A 16719-nucleotide genomic window follows, 5' to 3' on the forward strand; every position below is an offset into this window, starting at 1 on the left:
GAACGTTTCCAGGGATGGGGCATCTACCACCTCTACAGGCAACCTTCTCCAGTGTTTCACCACCCTCATTCTAACAAATTTCTTCTTAGTATCTAGTCTAAATCTACCCTCTTTTAGTTTAAAACCATTACCCCTTGTCCTATAGCAACAGGCCCTGCTAAAAGGTTTGGCCCCATGTTTCTTATAGGACTCCTTTAAGCGCTGAAAGGTTGCAGTAAGGTCTCCCCAGAGCCTTCTGTTCTCCAGGCTGAACAACACCAACTCTCTCAGCCTGTCTTCACAGGAGAGGTATTCCAGCCCTCTGATCATCTTCATGGCCCTCCTGTGGACCCGCTCCAACAGGTCCATGTCTTTCCTGTGCTGAGGGCCCCAGAGCTGGACGCAGTACTGCAGGTGGGGACTCACCAGAGCAGAGTAGAGGAACAGAATCACCCCCCTCAACCTGCTGGCCATGCTGCTTTTGGTGCAGCCTGGGATAGTGTTGGCTTTCTGGGCTGCAAAAGCACATTGCCAGCTCATGTCCAGCTTTTCATCCACCAGTATCCCCAAGTCCTTCTCCTCAGGGCTACTCTCAATCGTTTCATCCCCTAGCCTATATTTATACTGGGGGTTGTGCTGACCCAGGTGCAAGATCTTGCACTTGGCCTTGTTGAACTTCATGAAATTTACATGGGCCCATATTTCGAGCTTGTCCAGGTCCCTCTGGATGGCATCCCATCCCTCAGGCATGTCAACTGTATCACTCAGCTTGGTGTCATCTGCAAACATGCTGAGGGTGCGCTCGATCCCACTATATCATTGATGAAGATATTAAACAATACTGGTGCCTATACGGACCGCTGAGGGACACCACTTAACACCAATCTCCATCTAGACAGGGAGCCATTGACCACTACCCTCTGGATGTGACCATCCAAACAATTCCTCATCCATCGAACAGTCCACCCATCAAATCCATATCTCTCCAATTTAGAGAGCAGGATGGTGGGGGGCACTGTGTCAAAGGCCTTACAGAAGTCCAGATAGACAACATCAGTGGACAAGGGAAGAGCTATGGATGTAGTCACTCCATCACAGAAGGCCATCAGGTTGGTCAGGCAGGACTTGCCCTTGGTGAAGCCATGCTGGCTGTCTCAAATCACACCCCTGTCCTCCATGTGCCTTAGCATAGCTTCTAGGAGGATCTGTTCCATGATCTTCCCAGACACAGAGGTGAGGCTGACAGGTCGGTAGTTCCTAGGCTCCTCCTTTCTACCCTTTTTAAAAATGGGTGCAGAGTTTCCCTTTATTCCGTTCACCAGGGAGTTCACCTGACTGTCATGACTTCTCAAGTGTCATGGAGAGTGGCTTGGCAACTACCTCAGCCAATTCCCTCAGGATTCTGGGATGTTCCTCATCAGGTCCCATAGACTTACATATGTTCAGGTTCCTTAGGTGGTCATGAACCTGATCTTCTCTTACAGTGGGAGGGGACTTTGCTCCCCCACACTCTGCCTTGCAGTCCATCCACTTGAAAGGTTGCCAGTGAAGACTAAGGCAAAAAAGTTGTTGAGTACCTCAGCCTTCTTGTCTATTGTTACCAGTTTGCCAATTGTGTTCATTGCAGGGGTTCATTCTTTGACCTTCCTTTCTGAGCTGACACACTTGTAGAAGCCTTTTTTACTATTCTTTGCATCCCTTGCCAAGTTCAGCTCCAGCCGTGCCTTGGAGATCCAGCCACGCCTTGGATAAATTGACTAAGACTCTGAGAACTGTTCCATGCTGTTTTCGTATGAGACATGCCAGAAAGCAAACTGTCCAGAAGGGGCAAACACGACCTTCCTAAAAATGTGGCAAACCATTACATAATCATTTAGCTTCTGAATTTATTCCATTACAGACTAAATTTAAAAACGAGGCCAGAAGATTGTTCCAGAATCCCAGAGTTTCTGAAACGAAACAACTCCATTCAATTAGTGAGACCTTTTCCAGGTAGTAGGAACCATGTATGCAAGAACTGTAACCCTTTCCCAGAAACCAGATTCTTGAAATTCCCCCAATGACATTTTAAGGAAAAGTAGTGAGAAACTACTTCCTATTTTAAAACGATCCATAACCTTCAGTTCCACTTTTTAAATATTAAATAATTTAAGAAGGAAGAAAGGAAACAGTGATTTGTGGCTGCTGAAGTCTAACACCACGTTTCCTGCTATTTTCTATAGGAAAAAACTTCAAAATCTTTTGATGTAACCTCAGTAATGCTAATATTATCATCTGCTCTGAGTACAGTTGGAAACTGCTGGGAAATTCTCATGTCTACTTTCCTTCTAAAATGCAAGCATCCAAGGGATAATTTTATTGCTTTATTATGTACGTGGGTCTCCCTAGGCATCTGTGCAGTTGTGAGTTTGAAAACAACTATCAAAGATATTACTGATCTCTGTGATAGAAATAGAAATTTGCCTGTTCTGATCAGAAATTATTCTGAACTAAATCACCTATACAATTTCCAAACAAGTTAAGAGCTGATTAAATAGAAGAAATAGAACAAAATAGAGTGGAAAGTCTTGCAGGGAGGAGGGAGAGCAACATTCAGAGTGATCAAGGTATACGCTAATTCTTAGATTGACAACCAAACCCAAAAATTTCTAACAGGAAGATGTCTACCAGCTTATTATAAATTGAAAGAGCTCAAACACCAGCTTGCTTGTCAAGAATGAAAACAAACCCGAATTCTATAGACACTACAACCTCATACTACTTCCAAGCATAAAACACCATCTAAAAGTAGATAAAATTAAGAGTTAATTTCATTTATCTGAGTTAAAATTTCTTCTTAACAATGAAGGAGTAAATATACCATTTTACCATATACCATATATACCATATACCATAATATAATGGTATATACCATACCATTATACCATAATACAGCACATGGTCAGATTAAAGTACTACATATACTTTTACATAAAAACTCATAGATAAAAAAAGGAAGGTGCTTGCATAACTATGATCAATACTTCTTCCCCCTGTCCAAATGCTGGGTTTTTTTTGCTTACGGGCAATGTGCTCCTTCCTTTAGGTAGGATTTTCTTGAAAGGTTTCGCAATTCAGTACTCCCTAGGAGTTGGTGGAAGAGCATGGATGTGTATTTTTAACTTATACAATACAGGTGCAAAAAGCTGATCTTACAAAAGATGCAAGCAGGGACCCCTATATTTACAACATCTTACAGCTTCTACTGCAGAAGGTTTACTTGCTATTTCTTCTGAAAATGTTCTCATGTTTCCTCTCTTTGTTAGAGGTCTCTGACAGTCAGAAGTCAGTCATCAGGCTCCAGAAATGCTTGTGTTTTAAGAACTTCTGTTCCAAGTTTTATTGAGATGGCTTTAAAAACAAAACAAAACTAAATTAAACCCCAAAACCACCCAACCCCAAAAACTTATCTTTTCCTCATTTGTGGACTTCAGGAAAACATGGTTACTTGCCAAAACAACCCACATCGTGAGGCTGGATGCCAAGGCAACAATAACTATCATCACACTGAGAACATCTAGGAATTGCTGAGGCAGCTGTAGTAAAGCAGGAAGAAGGGGACTACCTGAACATTGAATTCAGCAATTCATTACATCTCTTGGATAAACCAACATGAAGAAGATGGGACATGGAACATGGGTCACCTATAAAGGTCACACAAGTGCCCTTTTACCTTGCTCTTTGTGGATATTCAGTACAGTGCAGTCTGTAAACAGGACTGAATACCACTTTCTCACTTAGCAGACCTGAATGAAGAAAAATGGTTTTCCTGGGAAAACTATTTGCTGTTTCCTAAATTTTGAGGATTTCTCTTTAAAGACTAAAACACATGAAAATGCCTAAACACTTATTTCCAGGTATTATGAAACTTCACAAAATTGCAGTGTTCTATTTAGCCTTTTCATCAACTGTTAAAACAAACAAAACCCCATTATAAGCCTGAGCTTGACGTGGGATGGGTTCAACTGGCATCAATGTAGACCCTTCCTTCAATACAAAACCCACCTCTTCAGTAAGGAACAGAGTCTCCAATTCAATACCAAGCATTACACCATGGTACTGGATGCTACAGATGCACTTGAGATGGCCAGGTGGTCTACTAGAGTTAGACTACAGGAGGAACAACTTGAGGAAGTTGGCCATGACAGGTAGAAATCAGAGTTTCTAAGACGCTGATGAAAGAACTGAAGGCATAGTAAAGCTTCTGCAGAACCCTTAACATGCTTTTGTTAGATCTTTGGTCCAGCTACCCAGGTCACTAGAAGTCAAGCCCTGAATAGAAATCTCAGTAAGATACAGGTGCTTGGATTTGTATTTGGTGTTACCAGTTCCAGCTAAACTTTCCTTTAACAAAAAATGGGATCTACAACCATTTTCTCTGGGATACCATTTCTTGAGGATGAGGTGGGTGGAAGAGAAGGATCTAAAATTCTAGAACAAATACAAGGGAGACCTCTGTACCAGCAAAAATTGCTTAGGAGACGTGACTGGTACAGGGGGGAAAGAGAAAAAATTGTACCTCCTGGGAAATCATGACTGCCCTGTAAAGAAGGTTGGGAAAAAAAGAAGCGGTGAATCCTGCACCAAACACCCAAACAATGTATCATAGAATTAAGGCCTACCAAGTACAGTAAGACCTAAGAAAAGAATCTAGACAAACATGCAAGGATCATGTCATATTTTGATAAGGAACAACGTAGAAAAGATCTGGCCCAGCCAAGCAGCTAAGAACAATGAACAGAAAGGGTGTACACTACCCCTCCTATTGAGTAGGATAGATGCAAAGGTAATACCGCTACAGATGGTATTGGAAGAAAAACATTATCCAACTAGCTGTGTATGGGTACTCTCAAATATAATGCAAATATAAATTGGTAATAGCTTAAAAGAGAGCTTACAACTATAGACTTCCCAATTATGATTCTGGTGGCTGCCATAAAATGAGAAGAACTGTGCTGGCTTATGTGTAGCTGCCACTAGGATTGCCTAGACACTGTTGTAACATGAACTACAGAATATCGGCTGGTAGGTCTAATGCCATGACAGGTTGCGGACACAACAGATAATACAATGACAACAAGTCCAAGTGTCATAAAAGGGGATAAAGTACATTAAAAACAATTGCTTACTGGGCAAAGTAATCTAGAAGGATAACAAAATAACAAATAAATTTAAATGACCTCTGAAGGCATGTGATTTTTTGCATAAACAGCTGCCACAGGACCTCTGTTTCAGTTCACTAACATGAAAGGACAGCATAGTTGACTGAACGGATATCTACAAGTCTTCTGAAAAAGAAAAAGTGAAACTGCTAATGATGAATTTTTCAAGTGGCATCTATAGTCTGCCTAAGACAGCAAAAAGTTTTATTAGAAACAAAAGACTATAAATAATAGAACAGGTAATTTCTTCGTTTGGAATCAAAAACAATTCAGTAATGGTATGCAAAATTTAGAGACTCTCTAATATAAACTGCTATGATTCCTTAATGTTTTTAGAACTGCTAAATGAAGCACACTCATGTTAAAAATATCTTAGTACAGGACAGATACAAAAGAGTGTTTTCTTAATTTAATAGATTATTCTGAAAGGGAAGCATGTTTTTGTAATTTTACTCTTTTTCCTACTATTTCATCCCTTGAAAGGCAATTTTCTTAATTAAATACGAAAATAAAATCTGGTTTTGTACTGTTCAAAGTTGTATTCAATTTGTATCCAAATATAACTTAACATAAACCTTGGGTAAATAAATTATTTGCTACTACATCAAAGTATTAAATTTTTATACAGCTCAAGAAAATGAATAAGTATTTAAGAACTGGGGGCTGGGGGGAGGAGGGGGCCGCATAGCTGTTTTCTAAGCAAAGCTTTATGTTTGGGGAAAACAAAATGCACATATAAATTGCTCCTCCGACCGTCCAACAGGACTGAGTAGGTGATTACAATGTAAAACAATATTTTACTATATCGTCCAGAGAACTAACACTTTTGCTGGTCAAGTACATTTCACTTCCTTACCATACTGCAGACCAAACCGTGGCATTGCCATTCACAGCAGCCCCAGATTGAGACATTCTAGCCACACATAAAGAAAAAAAACAACAGAGAAAAGACTATTCAAACAAGGAAAAAGAGTTCTAAGACTAATTAATTTGAGAAACTTTTTCAGAGGTTTTCTTCTAAACAATCAACCTGTAATCCTACTCCTCCACAGTACTTGAGCTCATTGAGAGTTTTGATTTGCAATGCCATCCAGCTATCTGTAACTAAGTGATAGTAAAATGGTCCGATTCAGAGTTTCCATTTGCTCATCCCTCAAGCCCAAGCCTTTTGGGGTCCAATCTTGCAAGATTTTATCTGTAAAAAGCTCCTCTTCATTTTTCTAACATATTAAATAGTCATCGCGACTTGTATTCCTGTTTCATTTAGATTTATTAAGCAGTTCACTGCTCAAAGTTTCTGTCTCTCTGTTACTTATCTTCCTCTGTTACGCTTCATTTACGTTTGTTTCTTCCCCTCCTCCTCCCACCACATCAACCTTGAAACTGCTTTTTTAAAGCTAAGACTCAGAAAATAACATATTGGAGATTTTGATAAACACGTATCAACTACTTCTGAACTTTTTCTAATCTAGAACATATTCAGGCTTATGGTGTGAGCTTTTTAAATAAGTATGTCAAGCAAAGTTGTTACTGAGATTTAGCGAACACACCCCTGGATGCTTCTCTCTTCTCAGAAGGATATTATTATATCTTGTATTATCAGCCAGATATTCAAATCCAGCACGTGCATGCTGCAGGAGTTCATCTCAGGAGGTAAAGGACCATAACACTGACTCATCGGGGCTGAGTCACCTCCAAAGTCTGAGGGAAGAGGGTTGTGGGAAATGTTCCTCTTCAATGTTAAGTAGTTTGAGGAAGGAGATACATTTCTGTTGGAGCGACGGAGGAACGCACGTAAGTCGACGCAATATGAGTGATAGAAGTGATTCAACTTTATTTGCACGGATAGCTCATATTTATACAGTTTGCGATAATTATGCCTACTAGTCCTAATATGATTGGTACATTGCTAATGTTTATTCATTACTAAAACACACCCACTTGTGATTTGCAGCTATGCGTGTTCCGTAACTTTCTCATGGGAACTTCTTCAAAACTTACTTATGAAGTTATGCCAAGGTCACACCGTCCCTGTCTTTCTCCTGATAACAGCGAGACCAGCTGTTGTTTTTCTCCTGATATCAGCAAAGCCAGCTATTTTCAGCCAAGGCCTAGTCTTGCTGCTCAAACTGACATTCTTTCACACAGAACTCTGCTCGCACAACTTTTCCACAGGCCCATGTCCTTTTTCATCAAGCCAATTCCCAACAATTCCCCCTTTTTCTTTTTGTGCGAGTAGAGCTTGGTGTGTCAGCTTTGAGACTCCTTTTATCATGCACCCATAAGCAATTTTAACTATTACACAGATTAATATCAATATACCCAACCACCGTAAGGCTTCCTTAATCAATGACATTAGCCATGGTGTTATCCTGCCGAATATTGACTGTAACACCCCATCAAACCAATTAGTTTCTTGCTGGATCTTTGTGTATGTTTCTTCAGCCAATTTATCTGTTTGTGTATAGATTGAGGTAAAATTTTAACACCTGCTGTATTGCCCTTTGCAAAGATCTGTGAACACAATTAATTAAGCACAGTAAAAACAACATTATACCTAATAAAATACATAAGCACACAAAAAGAGGTTTGATTAATAGGTTTAGCTAGTGACACCCAAACATTCTTACTGTCCCATGGCGTTAACCGATGTGGATCAATCACCGGTGTCACTGTCATGCTGCTTACTACAGTCAGTGTGTTCCATATCAATCTCAGCATAAGGTTTCAAATTTATGGGTAAATCAGGAACGTATCTGCCAGACATGGAGTATGTGATTTTTTGTCCAGTTGCTGTCAAGGCTTGCCGTCCCGGTGCACTTAGATGTCTTGTAGAAGTTAAGCTATCGCTGCCCCTCACTAAATCCAGCAGCGGCTGTAAGTCTGTATTTGTAATACCACAACAAGGTCGAATCCACTGTAGGTCCCCGTTTAAATCTTTCTCCCCCTTTTTGTTTTTGAGCAATCCAGGCTTGCTTAATCCAATGTCTCTGCCTTTCTTCTGCAGCGGCTATTACAAGCGGCTCCGCATCTATCATGGGTGCGGTTGGTTTCCCCGTCTCTTTTTCGCATTTCCTTTAACAATTCTAACATTGTCTCTTTTTGTTCTATTATTAGAGTAGCCTAGTCCTTATTTGCGTTATTTGAATCAGGCTATATGCTAGGTATAATTTGTTCATGTTGAACGGTGGTATCTGGGGGCTGTTTTTTCGTAGGCAGATTTTTACTCACTCCCTGATTCTGTAGGGTTTCCTTTAATCGTACGGATAGGGAGGCTTGGGAATTGTCAGATGTCTGATTAATATCGGCAGTCCCAGGGAGTGGAGCAGAAGTCAAGGGCACAAGAGCAGGCGAACAAGCTCCAAAAAGTCTCTCTCGCTGCATTATGTTTTTCTCCCCGCTTTTCCCTTTCGCTTGCGGTTGGAGAGAGAGAGCAGCAAAAGCAGACGCAGACGCTTTATGATCTGCTTTCATTTCTTACAGAGTTGTCTTAATCAATTTCCATAAAGTTGCAAGACCTTTAACTTCTTTAGACCCGTCACTAATTTCATCCCATAGGGAGGTTCCGATAGCATTCCAGGTACTAAGCTCAAAAGCTGTACCCACACTAATTGAAAGGTTTCTGTCCTTGCTTCATTAGTTTTTTAGCTGATTTATCATCGTCAATTACCATATCCCATAATACGTCTCCTAATCTACGCCATTCACTCTGCTCAAATAATAAATCTGGATTCTTAAAGCATCCCTTAACACGACCTAAAGCAACTAATCCCGAAACTTGCTTAACGCAATTTACCCCCCGCTTTTCTAAAAAGCACTGTAATAATTATAGGGCTACCTCTTGATCCATTGCCGGCCGGCTTCTTGATACTCCTGGGTGCTACCTTGATTAAGGCACCTCGGTTAAAAAGTCTTTGCAGCCTTTTTTCCAGTAGCCCTCACTGACGGCGAACCCCTTTTGGACGGTCCAGGCACGAGAGTTAACACACCAACCAAGACGATCAGCGTTCGGTTAATCTTTTGCCCCCCGGTCGCTGCTACCGGTGCTTCTCAGTGTCCGTCGCTCCAATTCCCCTTTCTTCGGTCCCCGTTCGGGCGCAATTTGTTGGAGCGACGGAGGAATGCACGTAAGTCGACGCAATATGAGTGATAGAAGTGATTCAACTTTATTTGCACGGATAGCTCATATTTATACAGTTTGCGATAATTATGCCTACTAGTCCTAATATGATTGGTACATTGCTAATGTTTATTCATTACTAAAACACACCCACTTGTGATTTGCAGCTATGCGTGTTCTGTAACTTTCTCATGGGAACTTCTTCAAAACTTACTTATGAAGTTATGCCAAGGTCACACCGTCCCTGTCTTTCTCCTGATAACAGCGAGACCAGCTGTTGTTTTTCTCCTGATATCAGCAAAGCCAGCTATTTTCAGCCAAGGCCTAGTCTTGCTGCTCAAACTGACATTCTTTCACACAGAACTCTGCTCGCACAACTTTTCCACAGGCCTATGTCCTTTTTTATCAAGCCAATTCCCAACACATTTCCATTCTAAAAAGTACACCCTGTCAGACAATATTAATTAAAAAGTCCTAGTTTTGTTTCAGTTTTGGGGTTTTTCTGTTTGTGCATTTGGGGGCTTTTTGTTTGTTTGGGGTTTTTTTGGTGGGGTGGGATTTTTTGGTTGTTGGTTTTTGGTGTTTTTTTTTTTAAACAAGGAAAAGGACTGGCACTACAGAAGACAAACTGAGAAGGAAGGCACTCTGATCGTCAGGTTTTTAAGGCAAGCTTAGCATCTTCAAAAGACAAAATCAAGTTTCATAAAACTGCTTCTGTCAAAGCAACATTGGTTGCTTTTAGCTATAATTACATCCTTTAATCCTCAATTCAATCCTCTAATCAGTTTTCCCACTATTTTTCTCAGAATTGATATCAAGATAATCAGACTTTAATTACTTAGGTTTTGTTCTTTTTAACATTGGCACAGTACTGACATCTTTCTAGTTCTCTAGAATTTTCTTAGTTTAGCTGGTTTTATTGAAAGACTGACCAAGAATAGCTGGGGCGCAGGGTGGGGACGGGAGGTGGGGGTGGGCAGGGCAGAATCTCTCAAATAACAGAGCACTGAATGAATCTTGAAGTTACCAGATTTGTAACAGGTGACAGCAGGGAAAATGGAAACTGGAGGAAGGGAAAAGAGCACAGAAGCAGGGGTATAAAACTAGAGCAAGAAGCAGAGAACTAGTAAAGAATAAACTTCCAAATTATTCTAATAAAAGAGAGCAGCCAGAAAGAAAAAAAGATAATCCAAAAATACTTGGTGCAAAGCTATCCTAACATGCCATTTACTCCCTTATATATAATCCTATGAAAAATGTACAAAACCATGTGAGCAATAAAGATATAAGCCAAAACTAATCACTGAAATCAGCTCCTGTTGTTACAGTCCAGTCTTCATAGAAATAAACAGATTTTGATAAAGATTTTTACACTTACAAATTAATTCTCAAAGAAATCTGAAAATTTGAAGAAAATTTATTCACAACAAACACTGAAAACACCCAAAGATAACAGATTCTGTACAGTTCATATTGATCATCTCTTCATTTAACTTTGTAACAGAAGATGACAAACATATTAATAAAACCATGATAACATGTTCTAACACATTTATCTTCGATAAGCTCCCTGGAGAAGTGAGCATCTTTAGCAAGACCAGAGACAGACATATCATTTAGCTTTCCTAACATAATAGCTGGAAATTTAAGCTAAGTGTCTCATGACAGTCTGATGAAAGCCGAAGCAATCAGTAGTTTGATAGCAACGCCAATAATAAGCTGTTCTGTTTGAACCATCGCATTAGAGATCAGCGTGAAACTAAATGTAAACTCTGAACACAAGTACAAGAACTTACAGCATCAGATGTTTTTTTACTATTCCCACATTTCCCCTGGCATTGGTAAAGGAGTTTTCAATATTATGAATATGCATCCAAGAGTTCACTCATAAAACAAATGCCAACTTAACTGCAGATTTAAGGATCTCTCTTTTCCTAGCATATTACATACAAGAAACCAGCTAAGAACAAGATGCAGGACAGACGTCTATCTGCTCCTGCTGCATTTGAAGTTGTCAGCTACTTGTTAACAGAATCAGTGATACACCATCCATCCTTAACCATGATACTTTCCTTGACCGCTCTCCAGTTCTGCTAGCATTAAAGTCTTTATTTTAGTGGCAGTAAATAAATAATTCTAATTTCTTGAAAAGTCCATAATCTTAACAAAAATAGTTCCATGAAGTCTAAAGATTGATACATTATTCTCAAATGTACATTAAAACATACAGTGCCACTTCTTTTGAATTTAATGATTAAAAAGAGATACACTATGGATTTAGGTGATTCTAAACTGAAGCACAATCAATGCAATGTTAATATTTCATCATAAATTTAGTAAGAAAATCCAGAATTAAGGAAAACCATCCCCTTTTCAGAGTGTAGATTCAGTCATCCATAAATCTGCACTTTATCTGACTTTTTCTATAGTTTTGAAATGCAAGTCTCATGTGGAATAGAAACCCTGTCTTCAAACATAAAGCTCCAATGTTTCCTCAAATATGAGGAAACATTGAACCCGAATTCAAATGGTTTGACTTTCATGTTCGAACTGAACTTAGTTTCCCTTTCTGCTCTCTCTCTTTTCTTACGTATACTTCTCTTCCCTCTAACCTTCTTCTAATCTTTCTTTCCTGATTATCCCCATGTCTATGTTCCTTTATTCCCCTCTTCAAGTAATATCTTTACCTACAGCACATGAATGATGACTATGGCACTGTTTTCCTTAAGAAGCATAGCAGTATATTAAAATCTAAATAACTAAATACATTTCTAGCAGGCACACAACACGTAAAGCATCTATACAATCTTATTTCTACCACATTCAGCATTTCTTTTTTTGTTCTCACCAAATTCTACTAAAAAATGCATTATTGCTTTTGCTAAATTAAGACAATCAAAAAATCTAGCAACCCACATAATAACTATATACAGCAACATGGACTGAGCCACAAAATTAAAAATTAATGGAGAAGTGCAAGATACCTATAATTGTTTCAACCTGCCTGCAGACAGACTAGGTTATGCTAATTGTGGGGTTTTTTTTTCTTTTCAGTTTTACACATCAAGGAGGACAGAGATATTAACACGACCCCGTCCGAGATCCGATCATAAGACTCCAGGAGCTAAGAACTTACCTATCTCAGCTCTAATCCCTTGTTAAACCTGATCCCAGTAATGCACAGCAATCTGATTTCCAAGAGGTTTCAGTGCAATTCACAATTATCTAATAATTCACACACTCTAAGCCTGCTTGTACAATTGGGGTCTTTGTGTGCAGGAGCTGAGAATACTGGTTTTGTCACTCAAGTACCACACACATGTACAAGTATGCTTCAGACATCAGTTACAGTAAATACACAGCAAACCAACTGGTTATATTTTTAAACATTATCAAAGAAAGAAAAAGATTCTGTCATGGATATGTTTGCACTAGGTGTTTTATTTAAGATCAGTTCCCTTGTGTGTGCTAGAAATAGAAAATATTTCCAACTGGTCATTTTTCTGAAATAAATGAAGTTTTACTTTCTTGGTACTCTATGTTCCCTGATAGAAGGAACACTGAAGTTACCATCTACAAAGAATAAAATGGGTATTTTTCATTCCCTTCACCCAAGCAATAGAAAAATCAAACCACATCTTACATTAGATTGCAGAAAAATAGAACACAATTTTACTTTGGGGAAACAAAAATAATTTGGCCTATATATCACTTTTTAATCCAGCAAGTTGAAACAAATTTGGAAGTAAAAATCTACTTTTAATCTAAGTTTTCTATTGTGTCATTGTTTGGGTGTTAATCTAAACTAGAAATTTATGAAGTTTTAATCTGAGATTGCTTCTTTGACTGTATCTTTCCAAACACAGTCCTTAGTAGCATTTTATTCTAGTTGTCTTGAACATGCTGACCTGTACTGGCAGCAATGCAAGTACGATGACTGCTTAAAATCTACAGCCTCCTGTGCAATCCCAACTAGCCAGGTCAGCTCTCAACTAATACTAAGTTATCATAATTCTTAGGAAGGTTAATAAGAATATGTTAAAGAATAAAGGGAGGATACTGAGAATCCATACCATGTTCTGGTCCAAAATTCAGAAAACAAAAAAAAGAAAACAACTCTGAATGAAAGAACATTTGTAGCATTCACTGAGTAAGAAGTATTTTTTTAAGCAGCAGACTACTACATGTATTCTACAATTACAAATAAAATTTATCAATTTAGAAATATATTTTCAAATTTTAATAGACAGGATTACTGCACTATATGAAGTTCTTTACATCTCTTTCTGCCTTAACTTGTATTTTTTTTTTAAATAGATGTGTTTTTAACTCTCCATTCAATAAGAGACCCTCATATTTCATGGAAACAACAGTTGTAAAGAAGTTACCGTATTACATGTCTACCCGAAGGGTACCCAACAGGGAAGACCCCTGATTCATTACACAACCTTTGCCATTTTCTACTTTCTGAATTCTCTGCAAGTTTATCACTCCTTTACAATCTCACAAGGGGTTGAGAATATGGCGATATCGTATGGTGCGAAGACCTTTATACCAAATAAACCTACTAGCTACATCTACAAGAAATACTTTCTTTTTGGGTAAAATATTTTCATTGATGGTACTTTTTGCTTGAATTCATATTTATTGGGCATATTGCTGAATTGGTTTTGGGGAAGTCTGTTGTAAAAACAGAAGTTGAAACAGTTGTGCAGAACTTCGGAACAAAACCAATTCCATATTGTCTTATTTTTCTGAGTTGTAATAAATTATACCTACCTGAGCAATAACAGAAGTAAAACGGAAGCGAGTAATTGAAATTTCTGTCTCCTTACTGTTCCACATAGCCACTATCTTTCAGCTTCTTACAGTGGTCTTCCACATACAAAAGAAATAATTTTTTTTCTCTAATTAGGCAAAATTTTCTCGAGCATGTCTTCTGCCATCTCCATCATTTAATTCCTTACAAAGACCTTCAAAAGTTTCTCAAAAGACTTTAGTTTTGTAAAATTAATTGAATACACTGAAAATCAATCTAGAGGCACAAATCTCTCAGTTTTAGCAAAAATCAGCTTCATGCATTTGCATTGAGAAGAATTTTTTTCTGCTTCAGAAAGATAGATTTTGTATTTGTATTAGCCTGATATACCTTTAACCTACTTCACACATCTTTTATTCTGTATTAACAATTATTGCCACAAAAGTATGCATTATTATCTTGTATTTATAGTACTTGAATTGTAGAGAACAAGTTAAAAATACTCAGCCATCAAGACACCAACCTTGTGGGCAGGGTACAGCAGCCATCAGCCGTCAGCCTGACTTGGGTTTCATAGCTATCCAGTGGGCAAACAACTTGTTGAACAGGAGGACATTCGACTGTGCTGCAATCCACACTGAACACTACGGAGGAAGGGGAAAGAAAACTCCTTTTACTCATGCTTTAGAAGCTTTTTGCAAATTACTTCATCATAAGCAACCAGTTATGCATCGGCCTTTTAATTTAAGTCAGAAAAATTATCTAGTGAATGCATGCTTGGTAGGTAACATTACAAAAAGACTTCCTTTCTCTTTAAGATTCATTTTTCAAAACTATTGACTTGGGAAGCCACTAAGCTAATACTTGTTAATAAAAAATTTCTAAAAGTTAGGCAGGCAGCCTTAAACAATCATTACACCTGTGAATAATATTAGTTACTAGAAAGATACTAGGTTACTGAGAATATATTTTCCCCACATCTTCTAAAACAGTAAACAATTCATTGTTTAGTTTTTTTCTTGATTAAAGTCTGTTTAAACAGTAAAATACCAGGGTTATAGCAAATAAAAAAAAAATAAAGATACGCTGTCAATTTATGCCTACACATGTAAACTACATTTTAAAGGATTATTCCATTAGGTTGAGTTGTTTAGGTGTTTATATATGGCAGAAATGAAATGTAAATTACCAAATCTATCTGCATTAACGAGATGAAGAATTCCACATAACTAGTAAGACTGACTGATGCTTTTTAGAAAGCAATAAATGCTTAGAAATGCAAAAAAAAAAATCAGGCTGAATATACATTTAATCTTATGAATTATACTCAGGAAAGATGAAACACATTTTTATCTTATTTGGTCCTAAATCTCCCATGTTAACAAACAATACCAGCTCAGGCTTTATCTATTTGCTATCTCTTGTCATAATTATACTAAGGAAGTACAGAATAAAACATGGTTCCCTCTTTAAAGAAATAAGCTACCTACCAAGTAGGCAGGATGAACAGAATGTTATCAGACTGAAAATTATACAGTACGATATCCCTGATTACTGATTAAACTTCACTTCAGTTTTGACACTATTACAACTGCTTACTGCAGTGTTAAAGCACCTTGGAAATGCTACACCACACTTCTTGCAAGAGCTGATACTTTTCAAAGTCCCATTTTCTGTCTTCCTAGTCCTACATTTTTCAGTCTTGATCCACAGAGGTACACAGCAATAATAATTCAATCGGTCATAATGAGACATCAGTCTCAGAATTACATCTACTTAGCGTATCTCATTAAGCATTTAAATGAAAACACAAGTTCAGTGAAACCAGTTTGCAGCTCATCAAGGTTAGGACCAGTAGGTTTGTCCTCAAGACCATTAACTTTCAAAGTACATAAGTATGTGCATATCCGTATCCTCTGTGTAAGCCATATTCAGAATCTGCCTTTTTCCAGTTATTTGGGAAACAGAGCAATCTGCTAAATAAAAGCAACCTGACAAGTTCAAGAAGTTCTCACCGAGAAATGCACAAATTTAATAAAAGCCCATTTTGTGGAGCAATGCAGAAAGCTACTAAAGTTAAATAAAAAGATTCCAGTTACTCATCTTGACAGTAGCAATCATCAAATTAACTTTTATATCTCTTCGTAAACACACAAATATACCTGTTTGCCTTTAAGACAGGAATACTTAATTTTGTAATATTTCACTTAAAAACGTAGAGTTTTATGTTCCATTTTATTAACAAATAACACATTTGAGACAGCTCTTCTGGTAGAAATATACATCTAGTTCCTCCATTATCACAACAGGCATTGAGAATCGTGAGCTTGTCAGTATGGCCCAACGCGACCAATACAATTTGCATGATTCTGTTGTACCAAGTAACTACCGATGTCCAGTTTCCTGAAATTAAACTACTAACCTTTCTACCTCCCTGGATTCAAGGTCCCCTCCGCTGTCTCCCCAGGTAAGCAGTCTGGGAAAAAACAGCCAACAAGTTCTAGCAATAAGCTGCTACTGCACAGCTATTTTTGTGTCTATCTTTCCATATATCAGCAATGACAACGAAAGAAAAAACCCACAAGGATATTCCCTAATTATGCCACCATGTCTCAAGTAAGGTGCTCTTTCTTCTTAAGTAGTTCAAATTCTTTCCAGTG

At 38.1% G+C, this 16719-nt stretch overlaps 1 protein-coding gene across 3 annotated transcripts in view; it reads right to left on the reverse strand.

Moving 5' to 3' along the window:
* Positions 1-16719, reverse strand: part of CRIM1 (cysteine rich transmembrane BMP regulator 1) — a 203475-nt gene that overhangs the window by 90342 nt on the left and 96414 nt on the right. For all 3 annotated transcript variants that reach the window (XM_049831052.1, XM_049831051.1, XM_049831050.1), the window contains one exon: positions 14583-14703. In XM_049831052.1, the coding sequence (XP_049687009.1) occupies positions 14583-14703 (121 nt within the window). The remainder of the gene's footprint in view (positions 1-14582; positions 14704-16719) is intronic.

Source organism: Accipiter gentilis, chromosome 28, assembly GCF_929443795.1.
Source record: "Accipiter gentilis chromosome 28, bAccGen1.1, whole genome shotgun sequence".
Taxonomy (NCBI): Eukaryota; Metazoa; Chordata; class Aves; order Accipitriformes; family Accipitridae; genus Astur; species Astur gentilis.